The sequence below is a fragment of the Nomascus leucogenys genome, chromosome 14 (genome assembly GCF_006542625.1).
Source record: "Nomascus leucogenys isolate Asia chromosome 14, Asia_NLE_v1, whole genome shotgun sequence".
Lineage (NCBI taxonomy): Eukaryota > Metazoa > Chordata > Mammalia > Primates > Hylobatidae > Nomascus > Nomascus leucogenys.
In genome coordinates this window covers 90,692,079-90,708,417 of record NC_044394.1, presented here as the reverse complement: position 1 = coordinate 90,708,417, position 16,339 = coordinate 90,692,079, and the positions used below count along the sequence as shown (strand labels likewise).

The following is a 16,339-nucleotide window of genomic DNA, read 5'->3' as shown; positions in this document are numbered from 1 at the left end:
GACCACCAGGCCTAATTTTTGTATTTTTCGTAGAAACGGGGTTTCACCGTGTTGGCTAGGCTGGTCTCGAACTCCTGACCTCAGGTGATCCACTCGCCTCGGCCTCCCAAAGTGCTAGGATTACAAGCATGAGCCACTGTGCCCAGCCTAAATGCATTTTCTACTTAAAATATTTTCAACTTATAACAATGTGTTTATCCAGACATAACCCTATCATAAGTTGAGAGTTATGCTGAGGGACTGTATATGTCTATTTGCATAACAGTTTGCTTGGGTACTTTAATTTGACACCCTAGGAGCATTTCTCTTGAGGCTGGAATTCTTCCCTTATGATCTGAGAGTTTTGCATAGCACTGGGGCTCACTGTGTTTCTGGGTGGAGACCATGCCATTCCTAAGATTTTCGTCTTGTGTTCTGAGGCCATGTAACTTTTCCTTTGCATAAAATTAGTTCGGTTTGGTTTATAAAAACTATACTCAGTAGAACAAGGTTTTGTAGTTTGGAACTTAGGCTGTGGGGACTCAATGTTACATAAGCTTTTCTGTGTAACCAGTTTGGAACAGACTTCAGTAACAGTATTTGTTTTCCATCACTGTGTGACTAGGTGGTGGTGACGAATACTGTCCCTCATGAGGTTCAGAAGCTGCAGTGTCCCAAGATAAAGACTGTGGATATCAGTTTGATTCTTTCTGAAGCCATTCGGAGAATCCACAATGGAGAGTCCATGGCCTACCTTTTCCGAAACATCACTGTGGATGACTAGCTTTCACTAGGGTCTCAACCCTGGACCTCTTGAGGGAAACATGGAAAAAGCAGTGCCATGAGTGATACAGTGTTTCCTTGCAAGGGAGGACTGGAAACAGCCTGGAGTTAGATATTCTCTTTTGCCCGGATTCATGGGGAGGAGGGATTAAAAGAGTCAGGAAGAAGACAGATCTAATGGATAAATATCATAAAATGGCCTTACATCTCTGCTGTCATCAGCCCTGTTCCTTAAAAGTTCTAGCTGCTTTCTTGAAAATAATCTGAAAATCTTATTGATACTAAAGAGGAGTTAAAGGCACATAAAGTCTTAACTCTATAATGTTCATTTAGTTGTTTCAGCTCCAGGGAAATGGAGGTATTGATGTCGAACCTGGTTAGGGAAGCTGAGCGCCTGTGGCCCTATTACTATCCAGTTGGCCTCTCCCAAATCAACTTCAAGTCTTTTATAGAGAATCGTATTTTTCTTTCAGAAATTGTTATGCCTACAGCCATTGAAATATGAAGCATTCATGTTGTTACATCTCCCAAGGATGTCAGATTAGAAAATAGCATCCCACCTCTGGGTATCTGAGTGGCTCTGAAGTTGCAAATAAAAGAATTTGTTGTCTTGCTAGTCTTTTCATTAGGTGGCAGAAGACCATGGATACAGAACAGCATTCAGGTCTGTGGCTGGACACAAACACTTTCCCAGGTTCCACCCTCTTCCTAAGTGTTGAAGCTAAATCCTTGTTGAATACTATATTTTAAATCTTAAAAAAAAAAAAAAAAAAAAAAAAGGCTGGGTGTGGTGGCTCACGCCTATAATCTGAGTACTTTGGGAGGCTGAGGCAAGGAGGATTGCTTTAGCCCAGGAGTTTGAGACCAGCCTGGGAAACATGGCGAAACCCCCCATCTCTACAAAAAATACAAAAATTAGCCAGGCATTGGTAGCATGTGCCTGTAGTTCCAGCTACCTTGGGAGGCTGAGGTGGGAGGATTGCCTGAGCCAAGGAGGTTGAAGCTGCAGTGAACTATGATTGTACCACTGCCATCCATCCTGGGTGACAGAGCAACACCCTGTCTCAAAAAAAAAAAAAAAAAAAAAAAAAAAAAAAAAAAAAAGGCCAGGGATCGTGTCTTATGCCTGTAATCCCTGTACTTTGGGAGGCCAAGGCAGATAGATCACCTGAGGTCAAGAGTTTGAGACCAGCCTGGCCAACATGGCAAAATCCCATCTCTACTAAAAATACAAAAATTAGCCCAGCTAAGTTAAAAGCATAAAAAGACTACAAAGAGGCCGGGTGTCGTGGCTCACGCCTGTAATCCCAGCACTTTGGGAGGCCAAGGTGGGTAGATGACTTGAGGTCAGGAGTTTGAGACCAGCCTGGCCAATATGGTGAAACCCTGTCTCTACTAAAAATACAAAAATTAGCCGGGTGTTGGGGGGCGGGGGGGCGGCGGTGCACGCCTGTAATCCCAGCTACTCAGGAGGCTGAGGCGGGAGAATTAATTGGTTTAACCCGAGAGGCAGAGATTGCAGTGAGCTGAGATTGTGCCACTGCACTCCAGCCCAAGTGACAGAGCAAGATTCCATCTCAAAAAAAAAAAAAAAAAAAAACTGCAAAGAACTAGTTACTTTGATAACCCCTTAAAGGCCTACTGTGTACCAAGTTACTGGAATATAATGATGATCGAAAATCCTTCAATTAAATAAACAGTACCACTCAGGCTGAAGTGAAAAATCTGAACTTGAACAGTAGTTAAAATAGTACAGTTATTCCTTACAATCCTTGGGTGATTGGTTCTAGGACTCAGCCTCCTGCCCATGGATGTGCAAGTCCCTGATAGAAAATGGTGTAGTATCTGCATAGAAGCTATGCACATCCTGGATACTGCAATATCCTGTGTAAATGGTGATCATGCTGTATTGTTTAGAGAATCATGACAGAAATCTGTACGTGTTCAGTCCTGGTTGGTTAAATCTGCAGATGGAGAGCTCACGGAGGAGGCTGGCTGTGCATGGCACACACTCATAGGTTCTCTTCAAGTAGCCTTGCCGCGCTTCTGTTAGGAAGTTTTATTTATACGTTTTTGGGAAGAATCTGGTATAGGGAAGTCATGTCTCAATTTTTAACACCAGATTTGTCTTGTGCTGTTTAATCCTGCTTTGTAATGAGCTGAAGCATGGACACTTGACCAGGTGAGTGTTTTTTGTTTTTTTTGAAACGGAGTCTCGCACTGTCGCCCAGGCTGGAGTGCAATGGTGCAATCTCGGCTCACTGCAACCTCTGCCTCCCGGGTTGACGCGATTCTCCTGCCTCAGCCTCCCGAGTAGCTGGGATTACAGACGCGCGGTACCATGCCCGGCTAATTTTTTGTATTTTTAGCAGAGATGGGGTTTCACTATGTTGGCCAGGCTGGCCTTGAACTCCTGACCTCAGGTGATCCACCTGCCTAGGCCTCCCAAAGTGCTGGGATTACAGGTGTGAGCCACCAAACCTGGCCGTTTTTTGAGATCAATTAATTTATGGCAGGCTGGGCGCAGTGGCTTACACCTGTACCTGTAATCCCAGCGCTTTTGGGAGGCCGAGGAGGGTGGATCACCTGAGGTCAGGAGTTCAAGACCAGCCTGGCCAACATAGTGAAACCCCATCTCTGCTAAAAATACAAAAAATTAGCCGGGCATGGTACCGCGCGTCTGTAATCCCAGCTACTCGGGAGGCTGAGGCAGGAGAATCGCGTCAACCCAGGAGGCAGAGGTTGCAGTGAGCCGAGATCATGCCATTGCACTACAGCCTGGGCGACAGAGCAAGACTCCCTCCCAAAAGTGAAAAAAAAATTATGGCAGCACAGAAAAGGGACAATTAGCCACCAATTAGTCGTCTGGTGGCTAATTGGAACTGCCTGAGTAGTGAGTGGGTTGTATTTTCCAAGTTGCTTCACCTTTGATTGAACAAAATATGTGGACTGTCTGCAGGGGACTAAGGCCCCAGGACTGCATCCCTTAGACATAGGGCCACCACTCTGTGGAATGGACGCAGCTGATGACACAAAGCATGGTTGCCAGGAAACCCTCAGGTCTTTTTGTCCTTAAGTGGCCCCGCCAAGAGTGAGTGAATCCTGGCTTTTCTAGATTAAGGGGATGGATGGAGTCTAGCTGAATCTTAGGAGGCCTCCTCAGCCCCTGTTGCCAAGGCTCCCCTTGTGATCCTTGTGGTGGCCTTTGCTTCCCCCCCTGGCTCACAGTGAGGCGTGTTCTTACCTGTAATCTTCAGGGCACGCGGGGGGCCCCCACGTCTCAAACGTCCGCCGGCGTGGGGACTGGGAGTCCAGGGCTCCAGCTCGGGGACCCGAGCCTGGCGACAGACAACGGAGGGGTGGCCATCGCGGACCCCGCCGGGGAGTGGAGGCGCAGATTCCCTGGAGGCAGGAGCTGCGTCCAGTGACTCGCCCGGCGCGGCGGGACCCGGGGCGGGGGCGCCCCAAGGACCTCGCAGGGCCCCGAAAGGCCCCAAGGCGCGGCGCGCAGTGAGCGGGAAGTGGTCGGCCGGCGCCCCGCGGCGGCACACAGCTCCTGACAGCCACGATGCCGCCCGCGACCACAGTCTCCCTCCGGGAGCTGGCGGACCTCTCCATCGGCACCCCAGAGGTGGGCGCCGTCAACTTCACGGCCCTGCACACGCTCATCGTGGCCATGCTCAAGAACCTTGACCTCCAAAATACCCGGATCGACTTCCAGGCCTCGTCGCCCAAGCCCAGCCGCTCGCTGCAGTCCGTCCGGAGCTCGCTCGGCACCCCACACCTGCCCGCGCCCAAGGAGGTGCCCAAGGGGGCGCCCCGGGAGAAGCGCAGGGGCGTGGGCCGGGAGCCTTCGTCAGCGCTGGAGAGCCAAGTAAAGGACCTGGGCGGCCAGGTGGAGGACCTGAGCAAGCAGCTCAAGCGCATGGACGGCCAGGTGCAGGGCATCGCCACGCACGTGCAGCACTTCTCCCAGGCCAGCGGGCTCGACCTGGCTGTGCGAGAGTGGCCGGAGGAGCAGGAGGTGGGCGTGCGGGCGCTCAATAGGGTGCGGACTGGGAGTATCACGAAGGATGCCACCGAGGAGCTCAGCTTTGCCAGGGTGAGCGCGCACACGGAGGCACGTGCAGGCCGTCTGCCTCCTCCAGGCCTAGCCGAGTCCCCACCACCGTGGAGGGGCGAGCGGTGGTGGGGACGGAGGGGATGGGGACCGAGGAGGTGCCAGACCTCAGTGCGACTGGCTAGATAGAGCGGCCCATGCTCTATCTTGCAGTCCACGGGGCTGCAAGACGTGAAAATCATAAAAGAACGCCACCAAAAGGCCCAGGGCCTCCCCGAGCTGGAGGGGCCTGGGGACCCCACCTCCCGAGCGTAGTAGCCCCATCCCACCCCGCTCCTTCCTAGCCCCTGTTTACGGGAGGGGTTCGCCCACCACTTACCAGACATCCAAGGACCCAGAGCTGGCTCAGAGTGGGGCCAGCAACTTCTCAGGAGATTCTTAGAGTGAATTCCCTTTTTAAAAAGAATAAAGACATAAAGAGATAGGTGTTGAGGACAAAGTCTCCCAGAGAAGGGGAGTCAGCTCCCTGTGGCCATGACACAAGCCACAGCAGGCAAGGGACAGTTTCACTTGGACTTTTTTTTTTTTTTTTTTTTGAGACGGAGTCTCACTCTGTCACCCAGGCTGAAGTGCAGTGGTGCAGTCTCGGCTCACTGCAACCTCCGCCTCTCAGACTGAAGCGATTCTCCTGCCTCAGCCTCCGGAGTAGCTGGGATTATAGGCACGCGCCACCACACCTGGCTAATTTTTGTATTTTCAGTAGAGAAGGAGTTTCACCATGTTGGCGGGGCTGGTCTCAAATTCCTGACCTCAAGTGATCTGCCCGCCTCGGCCTCCCAAAGTGGTGGGATTACAGGCGTGAGCTACTGAGCCCTGCCTTCAACTGGACTTTTGTTTTCTTGGAGGGACAAGTGCATATAATCATTGAGCATAAGTATTGTCCAGTGAACAGCAGGAGGCAACGCAGGTCAGTGCCAGGAGGTAATAGACACGTGCGTATCTCAGAGCCACCTTAGGTTGGTTCTGAAAGAAAAAGCAGAAGCAACTAGGAAGGAAGCTGGATGGGGAGGCCAAGAGGAGAGACAGGAGGGGAAAAAGAGGCCGGGAAGAGGCAGGAAGAAGAGGCCAAGCCCCAGCAGGGGAGCCCTGGCCACTCATGCCCTCCTGCCATATCACCCCAGGTCTCAAGACCCCAGCACCGCCGGGCGCGGTGGCTCACGCTTGTAATCCCAGCACTTTGGGAGGCCGAGGCGGGCGGATCACAAGGTCAGGAGATCAAGACCACGGTGAAACCCCGTCTCTACTAAAAATACAAAAAAAATTAGCCGGGCGTGGTGGCGGGCGCCTGTAGTCCCAGCTACTCTGAGAGGCTGAGGCAGGAGAATGGCGTGAACCGGGGAGGCGGAGCTTGCAGTGAGCAGAGATCGCGCCACTGCACTCCAGCCTGGGCGACACAGCGAGACTCCGTCTCAAAAAAAAAAAAAAAAAGACCCCAGCACCAATTCACTTTTGCTCTGGGAAGCATCTCTGCTTTCCATTTCAAACTTTAAAGTGTGGTGGGGTTTTTTTTGTTTTAATTTTTTTGGTTTTTTTTTTTTTTTTTTTGAAACAGTCTCAGTCACCCAGGCTGGAGTGCAGTGGCACATTGTCGGCTCACTGCAACTCCATCTCCTGGGTTCAAGGAATTCTCCTGCCTCAGCCTCCCGAGTAGCTAGGATTATAGGTGCACACCACCATGCCCAGCTAATTTTTGTACTTTTAGTAGAGATGGGGTTTTGCCATGTTGGCCAGGCTGGTCTCGAACTCCTGACCTAAAGTGATCCTCCTGCATTGGCTTCCCAAAGTGTTGGGATTACAGGCAAGAGCCACTGCGCCTGGCCTTTTGTTTTAATTTTTAGCTAATCTTAGATTCTAGAAGTTTGCAAAAGTTATAAAAAGTAATTTATTTTTATTTATTAATATATTTTTTCTTAATTCCAAATATGATAGTAAGCACCTTATGTTGTAGCGATTTGCTTTGGTTCTTTTGAGGTGCTTTTCTCTTTAGACAGCACAGATGTTCAGCTATTGTTGAGGTGCCTGGCACCCTTCCTTTCTTGCAAGGCAAGGTGGGCCTCATCCTACAGGCTTTCATGAGTGGGTTGGAGCGAACTGAATCCCAGGACCAGAGGGTCCCATCCCTGCAGCAGCACTTACTCCTGCTGTGCTACCAGCCAGGCCCTCCACTGCATCTCACTTCCCTTCCTGCACTTGGCTGGGAAAAGACCCAGGAGCCTGGGCTGACCGGCCAGGTAAAAACCAGGTAGAAGGCAGGGGCTCCTGCCTGTAATCCCAGCACTGTGGGAGGCCGAGGCGGGAGGATTGCTTGGACCCAGGAGTTCGAGACCAGCCTGGGCAACATGGCAAGATCTTATCTCAACAAAAAACTGTTTAAAATTAGCTGGATGTGGTGGTGCATGCCTGAAGTCCCAGCTACTCAGGAGGCTGAGGTGGGAGGATCATTTGAGCCTGAGAGGTTGAGGCTGCAGTGAGCTGTGGTGGCACCACTGCACTGCAGCCTGGGTGACAGAGCAAGACCCTGTCTCAAAAAAAAAAAAAACAAAAAAAAGAAACCAAAAAAACCCAAGTAGAAGAAACCCTCCCTTTCCATAAGAGCCACACAAATTCCCCCTTTCCTCATCTCCTGGCACTGAGTCAGTGTGTGAGTGTGCGAGTATGCGTGTGTGTGTGAGTGTGAGTGTGTGTGCGCATCTGTGTGTGTGCGTGCATGTGAGTGTGCGTGTGTAGGGGCCACTGTCATTCTCCTTTCCTGAACTCTTCTTCCAGGTACTTTTACAGCGGGTTGATGAACTAGAGAAGCTATTCAAAGATCGGGAGAAATTCGTGGTAATACCAGCCGGTTCCATGGGAGAGGGCTCTCCAGGGGGCTGGCCCTCTCTCAGTGTGGCCCCCTCTCCAGGGCTTGTCCATCCAGGGCAGGCAGTGTGTGCCCTCTGCTTCTCAAGTCTCTGCCCCTGGGTTGGAGGGAAATCTGTCCCATTCCTGCCCAGTGCTCTACTGGGTGCTCACATGGGACAGAGAACTGGCTGCCCAACCTTCGCTGGTCACTTGAAGGGTGATGAATTCTCCCTGGGGCTGGGGCTGTGAAGGACCCACCCAGATCCTGTCAGACCAAGTCTGTTCCTAAAGCTTCTTGTGTATGTCTTGTCTGTCACTGTCAGCAACTAGTCAGCCGGAAGCTGAGTTTGGTTCCTGGTGCGGAAGAAGTCACCATGGTCACCTGGGAAGAGCTGGAGCAGGCGATTACGGACGGCTGGAGAGGCTCACAAGCGGTGAACCAGTGGGGGCCTGGGCCGTGGTCTTGGGTGGGGCTCCCCAGAACCTCTCGATTTGTACAGCTGCACAGGATTCTGTTCTATGGATGTTCATAGTTCGTAAGTTTCATTGATATGGGTGTTTTAAATGGTTTTTCCAATCTTAAGAACAAGGTGACATTCATGTGTGAATAACATGCATCCCTAGAAAGGGGTGTGTGTTAGTGATTTGGCTAGCCATTGATAAATTGCCTTCCATGGCTGCTGTTCCAGTGTAGACCCCCACCATCATGGGAGAGAGAGCTTGTTCCCTGACATCCCCCCAGCGCTGTATGTTTGCACCCAATTTTTTGAGCTTTGCCAACCCACTGGATCAATAGAAAATCGTACCTGAGAGTAGTTTTTATTTGCTTTTGTAGCTTTTCAAACTTTCTTTACAGTCTGTCCTGAAATGCAGGGATCTTATTAGTGGACCATGGTGACAGACCCTGGAAATAAAACCTCTGTAGGGGGCCCTTTGCTGGTGGCAACTTTTTTTTTTTTTTTTTTTTTTGAGACAGAGTTTTGCTCTATTACCCAGGCTGGAGTGCAGTGGCGCGATCTCGGCTCACTGCAAGCTCCACCTCCCGGGTTCACGCCATTCTCCTGCCTCAGCCTCCAGAGTAGCTGGGACTACAGGCGCCCGCCACCATGCCCGGCTGATTTCTTTTTGTATTTTTAGTAGAGACAGGGTTTCACGGTGTTACCCAGGAAGGTCTCGATCTCCTCACCTCATGATCCGCCCGCCTTGGCCTCCCAAAGTGCTGGGATTACAGGTGTGAGCCACCGTGCCCAGCCGCTGGTGGTGACTTTTGCACACAGGCATGCATCTGTCTGTCTTGAGACAGTGTACAGATGACCAAATTGTTTTCCGATCCCCCACCTACCTTCACCTGAATAATATCAAGCTGGATATGTTCAAATGGCCCTCAAAGATGAGGCTTACCTTCCCTTTTGGTCCTGACATCCCTCCCGCTGGCTTTGGGCAAGTGGGTTATCAAAACAATCAAGCCAACTTTGAGGGCCATTTGAAAATGTAGACAGAAGCGGCCGGGCGCGGTGGCTCACGCTTGTAATCCCAGCACTTTGGGAGGCCGAGGCGGGCGGATCACGAGGTCAGGAGATCGTAGACCACGGTGAAACCCCGTCTCTACTAAAAATACAAAAAATTAGCCGGGCGTGGTGGCGGGCGCCTGTAGTCCCAGCTACTCGGAGAAGCTGAGGCAGGAGAATGGCGTGAACCCGGGAGGCGGAGCTTGCAGTGAGCCGAGATTGAGCCACTGCACTCCAGCCTGGCTGGGTGAAAAAGCGAGACTCCGTCTCAAAAAAAAAAAAAAAAAAAAAAAATGTAGACAGAAGCAGGGTGAAGAGTAAAGCTTTTGGCTCCACCAAGTGGCCGTCTTGGGGAGTGCCAAATATCTGGGTACAAAAGACAATCTGGGATCTCCAGGACCATGTTCTGATTTCAGGGCTCATTCTCAGAGGAAAGCAGCATCAGAAACATGTTGCAAGAGGGGCCGGGCGCGATGGCTCCAGCCTGTAATCCCAGCACTTTGGGAAGTCGAGGGGGGCAGATCACTTGTGTCTAGGAGTTCGAATCCAGCCTGGGCAACATGATGAAACCCTGTCTCTACCAAAAATACAAAAATTAGGTAGGTGTGGTGGTGCACACCTGTAATCGCAGTTACTCGGGAGACTGAGGCAGGAGAATCTCTTGAACTCGGGAGGCGGAGGTTGCAGTGAGCTGAGATCTCACCACTGCACTCTCCATCTCAAAAAACACAAAAGTAGGTAAACTGGAAAGACTAACCAGTCAGTCATGCAGTGCCTCGGGAGGAAAAAGGGGACAGTATGCGCTTCCTGTGGCTGTTCCAACAAATGACCAGAGACCGATCTGTGTGGCTTAAAACCACACAGATCTGTTATCTTACAATTCGGGAGGACACAAGGCCAGTACCAGTTTCACTGGGCAGAAGTCAAGGTGTTGGCAGGGCTGGTTTCCTCTGGCAGCTCTGGGGGGAGAATCCATTTCCTGGTCATTTTCAGCCTCTAAGTGTGGCTGGCAGCCCCTGGTTCTGGCCACATCAGCTTCAGCCTCCTTCTTGTAAGGACCTTTGTGACTTCATCACTGCATCCACCTGGATAATCCAGGATACTCCCTCCGTCTCAAGATCCTTAATTGCTTAATTGTACCTGCAAAGTCCCTTTTGCCACATAAGGTAATGCTCCCAGGTTCAGGGTATGGGGACATGGATATCTTTGGGAGCTTATATTCAGCACACCATAGTGACTAAAACCAAAATAATGGTTTTTCAGAACAAACACCTTGAAGTCCTAGACAAATGGATGTAACAGCTACAGAGGTGGGGGTGGGGGGGAACAGGGTCCTAGAAAGGTCGGTACAGTTTTCATTAAGGGCATCAGATGAGACCCCTGTCATTTCTGAGGATGATAGGAATTAGAAATAATGAGTGCCGGCCAGGAGCGGTGGCTCACGCTTGTAATCCCAGCACTTTGGGAGGCCGAGGCAGACAGATCACAAGGTCAGGAGATTGAGACCATCCTGGCTAACACGGTGAAACCCCATCTCTACTAAAAATACAAAAAATTCGCCGGGCGTGGTGGTGGGCGCCTGTAGTCCCAGCTACTCGGGAGGCAGAGGCAGGAGAATGGCGCAAACCCAGGAGGCGGAGCTTGCAGTGAGCTGAGATCACACCACTGCATTCCAGCCTGGGCGACAGAGCGAGACTCCGTCTCAAAAAAAAAAAAAAAAAAAAAAAGAAGAAAAGAAATAGTGCCGCCGGTGCAGTGGCTCACACCTGGAATCCCAGCACTTCGGGAGGCTGAGGTGGGGGTATCACCTGAGGTCAGGAGTTGCAGACCAGCCTGGCCAACGTGGTAAAACGCCGTCTCTACTAAAAATACAAAAATGAGCCGGGCATGGTGGCACACGCCTGTAATCCCAAGTACTCAGGAGGCTGAAGCAGAGTGTGGTGGCAGGAGCCTGTAATCCCAGATACTCGGGAGGCTGAGGCAGGAGAATCTATTGAACCTGGGAGGCAGAGGTTGCAGTGAGCCGAGATTGCACCACCGCACTCCAACCTGGGTGACAGAGTGAGACCCTGTCTCAAAAAAAAAAAAAAAAAAAAAAATCATAAAACACCACCAACTCTTAAGATACATCCTGATTTCAGAGATGTTAAAATGTATGTGTGGGTGTGGGGGCAGGATGTGCATCTTAGAATCAATGAATGTATTTTGAGTCCCAAATGGACTTCTTCATTTTTTTTGAGACAGTCTCGCTCTGTCGTCACCCAGGCTGGAGTTCAGTGGTGTGATCTCGGCTCAATGCAACCTTCCCCTCTGGGGCTCAAGCAGTCCTCCTGCCTCAGCCTCCCTGGTAGTTGGGACTACAGGCGCGTACCACCATACCCAGCTAATTTTTGTATTTTTAGTAGAGACAGGGTGTTGTCATGTTGCCCAGGCTGGTCTCAAACTCCAGAGCTCAAGTGATCCACCCGCCTCAGCCTCCCAAAGGGCTGGGATTACAGGCGTGAGCTACCGCCCTGGCCTATCATATGCTTTTGTTCAAGATTTTGGCTCATTTGTTGTAATGTTAGGACATGTTAAAGAAAAAAAATCAGGAAACGGTCCTGGAGATCCCAGGTTGTCTTTTGTACCCAGATATTTGGCGCTCCCCAAAATGCACTTGGCGGAGCCAAAAGCTTTACTCTTCACCCTGCTTCCGTCTACATTTTAAAATGACCCTCAAAGTTGGCTTGATTGTTTTGATAACCCACTTGCCCAAAGCCAGCGGGAGGGATGTCAAGACCAAAAGGGAAGTTAAGCCTCATCTTTGAGGGCCATTTGAACATATCCAGCTTGATTTTATTCAGGTGAAGGTAGGTGGGGGATCAGAAAACAATTTGGTCATCTGTACACTGTCTCAAGACAGACGGATGCATGCCTGTGTGCAAAAGTCACCATCGGCAAAGGGCCCCCTACAGAGGTTTTATTTCCAGGGTCTGTCACCATGGCCCACTAATAAGGTAAGATCCCTGCATTTCAGGACAGACTGTAAAGAAAGTTTGAAAAGCTACAAAAGCAAATAAAAACTACATTCAGGGCCGGGCGCAGTGGCTCACACCTATAATTCCAGCACTTCGGGAGGCCGAGGCAGATGGATCACTTGAGGTCAGGAGTTTGAGACCAGCCTGACCAATATGGTGAAGCCCCATCTCTACTAAAAATACAAAAATTAGCCGGGCGTGGTGGCACGCGCCTGTAATCCCAGCTACTCGGGAGGCTGAGGCAGGAGAATTGCTTGAACCCAGGAGGCAGAGGTTGCAGTAAGCCAAGATTGTGCCACTGAACTCCAGCCTGGGCGACAGAGCGAGACTCTGTTTTAAAAAAAAAAAAAGACAAAGAGGTCGGGCATGGTTGCTCACACCTTTAATCCCAGTACTTTGGGAAGTCAAGGTGAGAGAAGTGCTTGAGGCCAGGAGTTTGAGACCAGCCTGGGCAACATATTGAGACCCCATCTCTACAAAAAGTTTTTAAAAGGCCAGTCACGTGGCCGGGTGCAGTGGCTCATGCCTGTAATCCCAGCACATTGGGAGGCTGAGGCGGGCGGATCACGAGGTCAGGAGATCAAGACCATCCTGGCCAACATGGTGAAACCCGTCTCTACTAAAAATACAAAAAATTAGCCGGGCGTGGTGGCGGGCACCTGTAGTCCCAGCTACTCAGGAGGCTGAGGCAGGAGAATGGCGTGAACCCGGGAGGCGGAGCTTGCAGTGAGCCGAGATCGTGCCACTGTACTCCAGCCTGGGCGACAGAGTGAGACTCTGTCTAAAAAAAAAATGGCCGGTTGCGATGACTCATGCCTGTAATCCTAGCCCTTTGGGAGGCTGAGGCAGCCAGATCACTTGAGGTCAGGAGTTCGAGACCAGCCTGGCCAACATGGTGAAAACCCATCTCTACCAAAAATACAAAAATTAGCTGGGTGCCCAGGCTGGAGTCCAGTGGCATGATCATGGCTCACTTGAGCCACTGTGCCTGTCCAATCTCCATTAGTTCAATTTAGGTCTTTAAAAAATATCTTCTATATGTCTACCTTTTGAACATAAGAAATATAGCTATACCTAGCTGGGCTGGGTTTCACCATGTTGGCCAGGCTGGTCCCGAACTCCTGCACTCAGGTGATCCACCCGCATTGGCCTCCCAAAGTGTTGGGATTACAGGTGTGGGCCATCGCACCCGGCCATATTTTTGTATTCTTATACATTTTCTTGAGCCTTTTTCCCCCAGGACACAGCTACTTAAAAACAGTTTGATTGCTTCAGGCCTTGCTTTTATGATTTTATGATTTGTTAGGTGGGTCCTTAGGTGTGTTCAGTCTAGGGCTGATTATTCTCCACTTCTGAGGCAATACTTTTCTGAGTACACTCTGCTCTGTGCTACTTGAATGATGAGTTTTTCGAAACTAGTTGATAAGAACAAGCACCATGTCCAGCCCCATGGCAGGCAGGGCACTGCTTCTTCAAGCCCTGCAGGTGGTTCTTTCCCCAGTCTTGGGACGTCTCCCCACAGGCATGTACTCATCAAATGTGTGCTGATCACTCAGAGGGGATCCTCCACAGACCTCTGGAGTGGGCTTTCTGTTACCTCCCTTTCTGGTTAATTTTTTTTTTTTTTTTTGAGACAGAGCCACACTGTCACTCATGCTGGAGTGCAGTGGCGCGATCTCAGCTCACCGCAACCTCTGCCTCCTGGGTTCAAGTGATTCTCCTGCCTCAGCCTCCCAAGTAGCTGTGACTACAAGCGTGTGCCACCGTGCCTGGCTAATTTTTGTATTTTTAGTAGAGATGGGGTTTCGCCTTGTTGGCCAGGCTGGTCTCAAACTGCCAACCTCAGGTAATCTACCCGCTGAAAGTTCTGGGATTACAGGCATGAGCCACCACACCTGGATAACTCCCTTCTTTCTGATACTCTATCCTGTGACCTTCAGTTGCTGAATCTCCCTGAATGCTCACTTCTGTCTCCTCATCTCAGAGAGTCTGCTGGGCTCCACCTCAATTCCCTCTCCCTGCACTGCAGTCTGGAAACTCCAGCAAGGCAGCAAGCCAGGGTGATACAGGGTTCCCAGTTTTCCTTTCTCCACTGCTTGGGGATAACTGTCCTCCATAACTTGATATCCAGTGTCTAGGAAACCACCGTTTCATAGGTGTTGTTGGTTTTTTTTTTTTTTTTTTGAGATGGAGTCTCACTCTGTCTCCCAGGCTGGAGTGCAATGGTGCTATCTCGGCTCACTGCAACCTCTGCCTCCTGGGTTCAAGCAATTCTCCTGCCTCAGCCTCCTAAGTAGCTGGGATTATAGGCATGCGCCACCACACCCAGCTAGTTTTTGTATTTTTAGTAAAGACAGGGTTTCACCATGTTGATCAGGCTGGTCTTGAACTCCTGACCTCGTGATCCACCCACATCGGCCTCCCAAAGTGCTGGGATTACAGGCGTGAGCCACTGCGCCCAGCCTCGGTTTTGTTTTTTCTTGTGACAGACAGGAGGGTAAATCCAGCCCCTGTGTTACTTCATCTTGGCTGGAAATGGCAGTGGTTCATTCTTCTTTTTCATGGTTTCATAGCATCTACTGTATTGGTGACCAGAAATATCTCAGTCTCTTATTGATGATCTACCTTATCAACGGTGCTGCAGACCCCATCATTGTATGTACAGCTTGGCATCCTTTGGCGAGAATTCATAGAGAAAATTCCTGTCTATGGAGTTTCTGGGTCCATGGGTTTGCATGTTTACATTTTATTTATTTATTTATTTTTGAGATGGTGTCTCGCTGTGTTGCACAGGCTGGAGTGCAGTGGCGTGATCTCAGCTCACTGCATCCTCTGCCTTTTAGGTTCAAGTGATTCTCCTGAGTAGCTGGGATTACAGGTGTGCAGTACCACGCCTGGCTAATATTTTTGTATTTTTTGTAGAGGCCAGGTTTCACCATGTTGGCCAAGCTGGTCTTGAACTCCTGACCTCAAATGATCCACCTGCTTTGGTCTCCCAAAATGCTGGGATGACAGACGTGAGCCACTGTACCCAGCCTATACATTTTAAATATATGGTTTACATACCTTCCAGTATACACTTTTATCAGCAGCAATGGGTCAACAATGGAGCAAACTTTATATTTTATTTTATTTTATTTATTTATTTTTTGAGACGGAGTCTTGCTCTGTCACCCAGGCTGAAGTGCAGTGGCGCGATCTCAGCTCACTGCAACCTCTTCCTCCTGGGTTCAGGCGATTCTTGTGACTCGGCCTCCCAAGTAGCTAGGACGACAAGCACGTGCCACCACGCCCAGCTAATTTTTTTTTTTGTATTTTTAGTAGAGACGGGGTTTCGCCATGTTGGCCAGGATGGTCTCAATCTCTTGACCTTGTGATCTGTCCACCTCGGCCTCCCAAAGTGCTGGGATTACAGGCGTGAGCCACCGTGCCAGACCCAGACTTTATATTTTAAACTTAATTAATTACTTATGTCCTTTATTTAAAGGCTAAGCAAAAGTCCAGAGAGATCACTTGTATTTTGCAGTTTTCCCCATCTTTTATGAAGAAAAATTACATATATATATATTTTTTTTCGAGAAGGCGTCTCACTCTGTTGCCCAGGCTGGAGTGCAATGGCGCGATCTCGGCTCACTGCAACCTCCACCTCCCGGGTTCAAGGGATTCTCCTGCCTCAGTCTCCTGAGTAGCTGGGATTACAGGCATGCACTATCACACCCGGCTAATTTTTGTATTTTCAGTAGAGATGGGGTTTTGCCATGTTGGCCAGGCTGGTCTCAAAGTCCTGACCTCAAATGATCCACCCGCCTTGGCCTCCCAAAGTGCTGGGACTATAAGCGTGAGTCACCGCACCTGGCCACAAAAATTACATATTTTTGTACATGCCATTTTCAAATATGCAGATTCTCAAAAATATGGAGACCTAGCCTCCCAGAACATCAGTGTGTTTCTTTTTCTTTTCTTTTTTTTTTTTTTGAGATGGAGTTTCACTCTTGTCGCCCAGGCTGGAGCGCAATGGCATGATCTCACAGCAGCCTCCATCTCCCAGGTTCAAGCAATTCTCCTGCCTCAGGTTCCCGAGTAGCTGAGATTAC

General features: G+C 50.0%; 1 protein-coding gene across 3 annotated transcripts in view; it reads left to right on the top strand.

Annotated features, from left to right (window-relative positions):
* PRPSAP1 (phosphoribosyl pyrophosphate synthetase associated protein 1) overlaps nt 1-1,374 on the top strand; it is a 40,782-nt gene extending 39,408 nt beyond the window's left edge. For 2 of the 3 annotated variants that reach the window (XM_030828510.1, XM_030828511.1), the window contains exon 8: nt 605-929. In XM_030828510.1, the coding sequence (XP_030684370.1) occupies nt 605-763 (159 nt within the window). In that variant the 3' untranslated portion in view covers nt 764-929. Of the gene's footprint in view, nt 1-604 lie in introns of all 3 variants that reach the window. The other variant, XM_003279105.4, reaches the window with a different exon arrangement.
* Nucleotides 1,375-16,339: the final 14,965 nt, after the last annotated feature.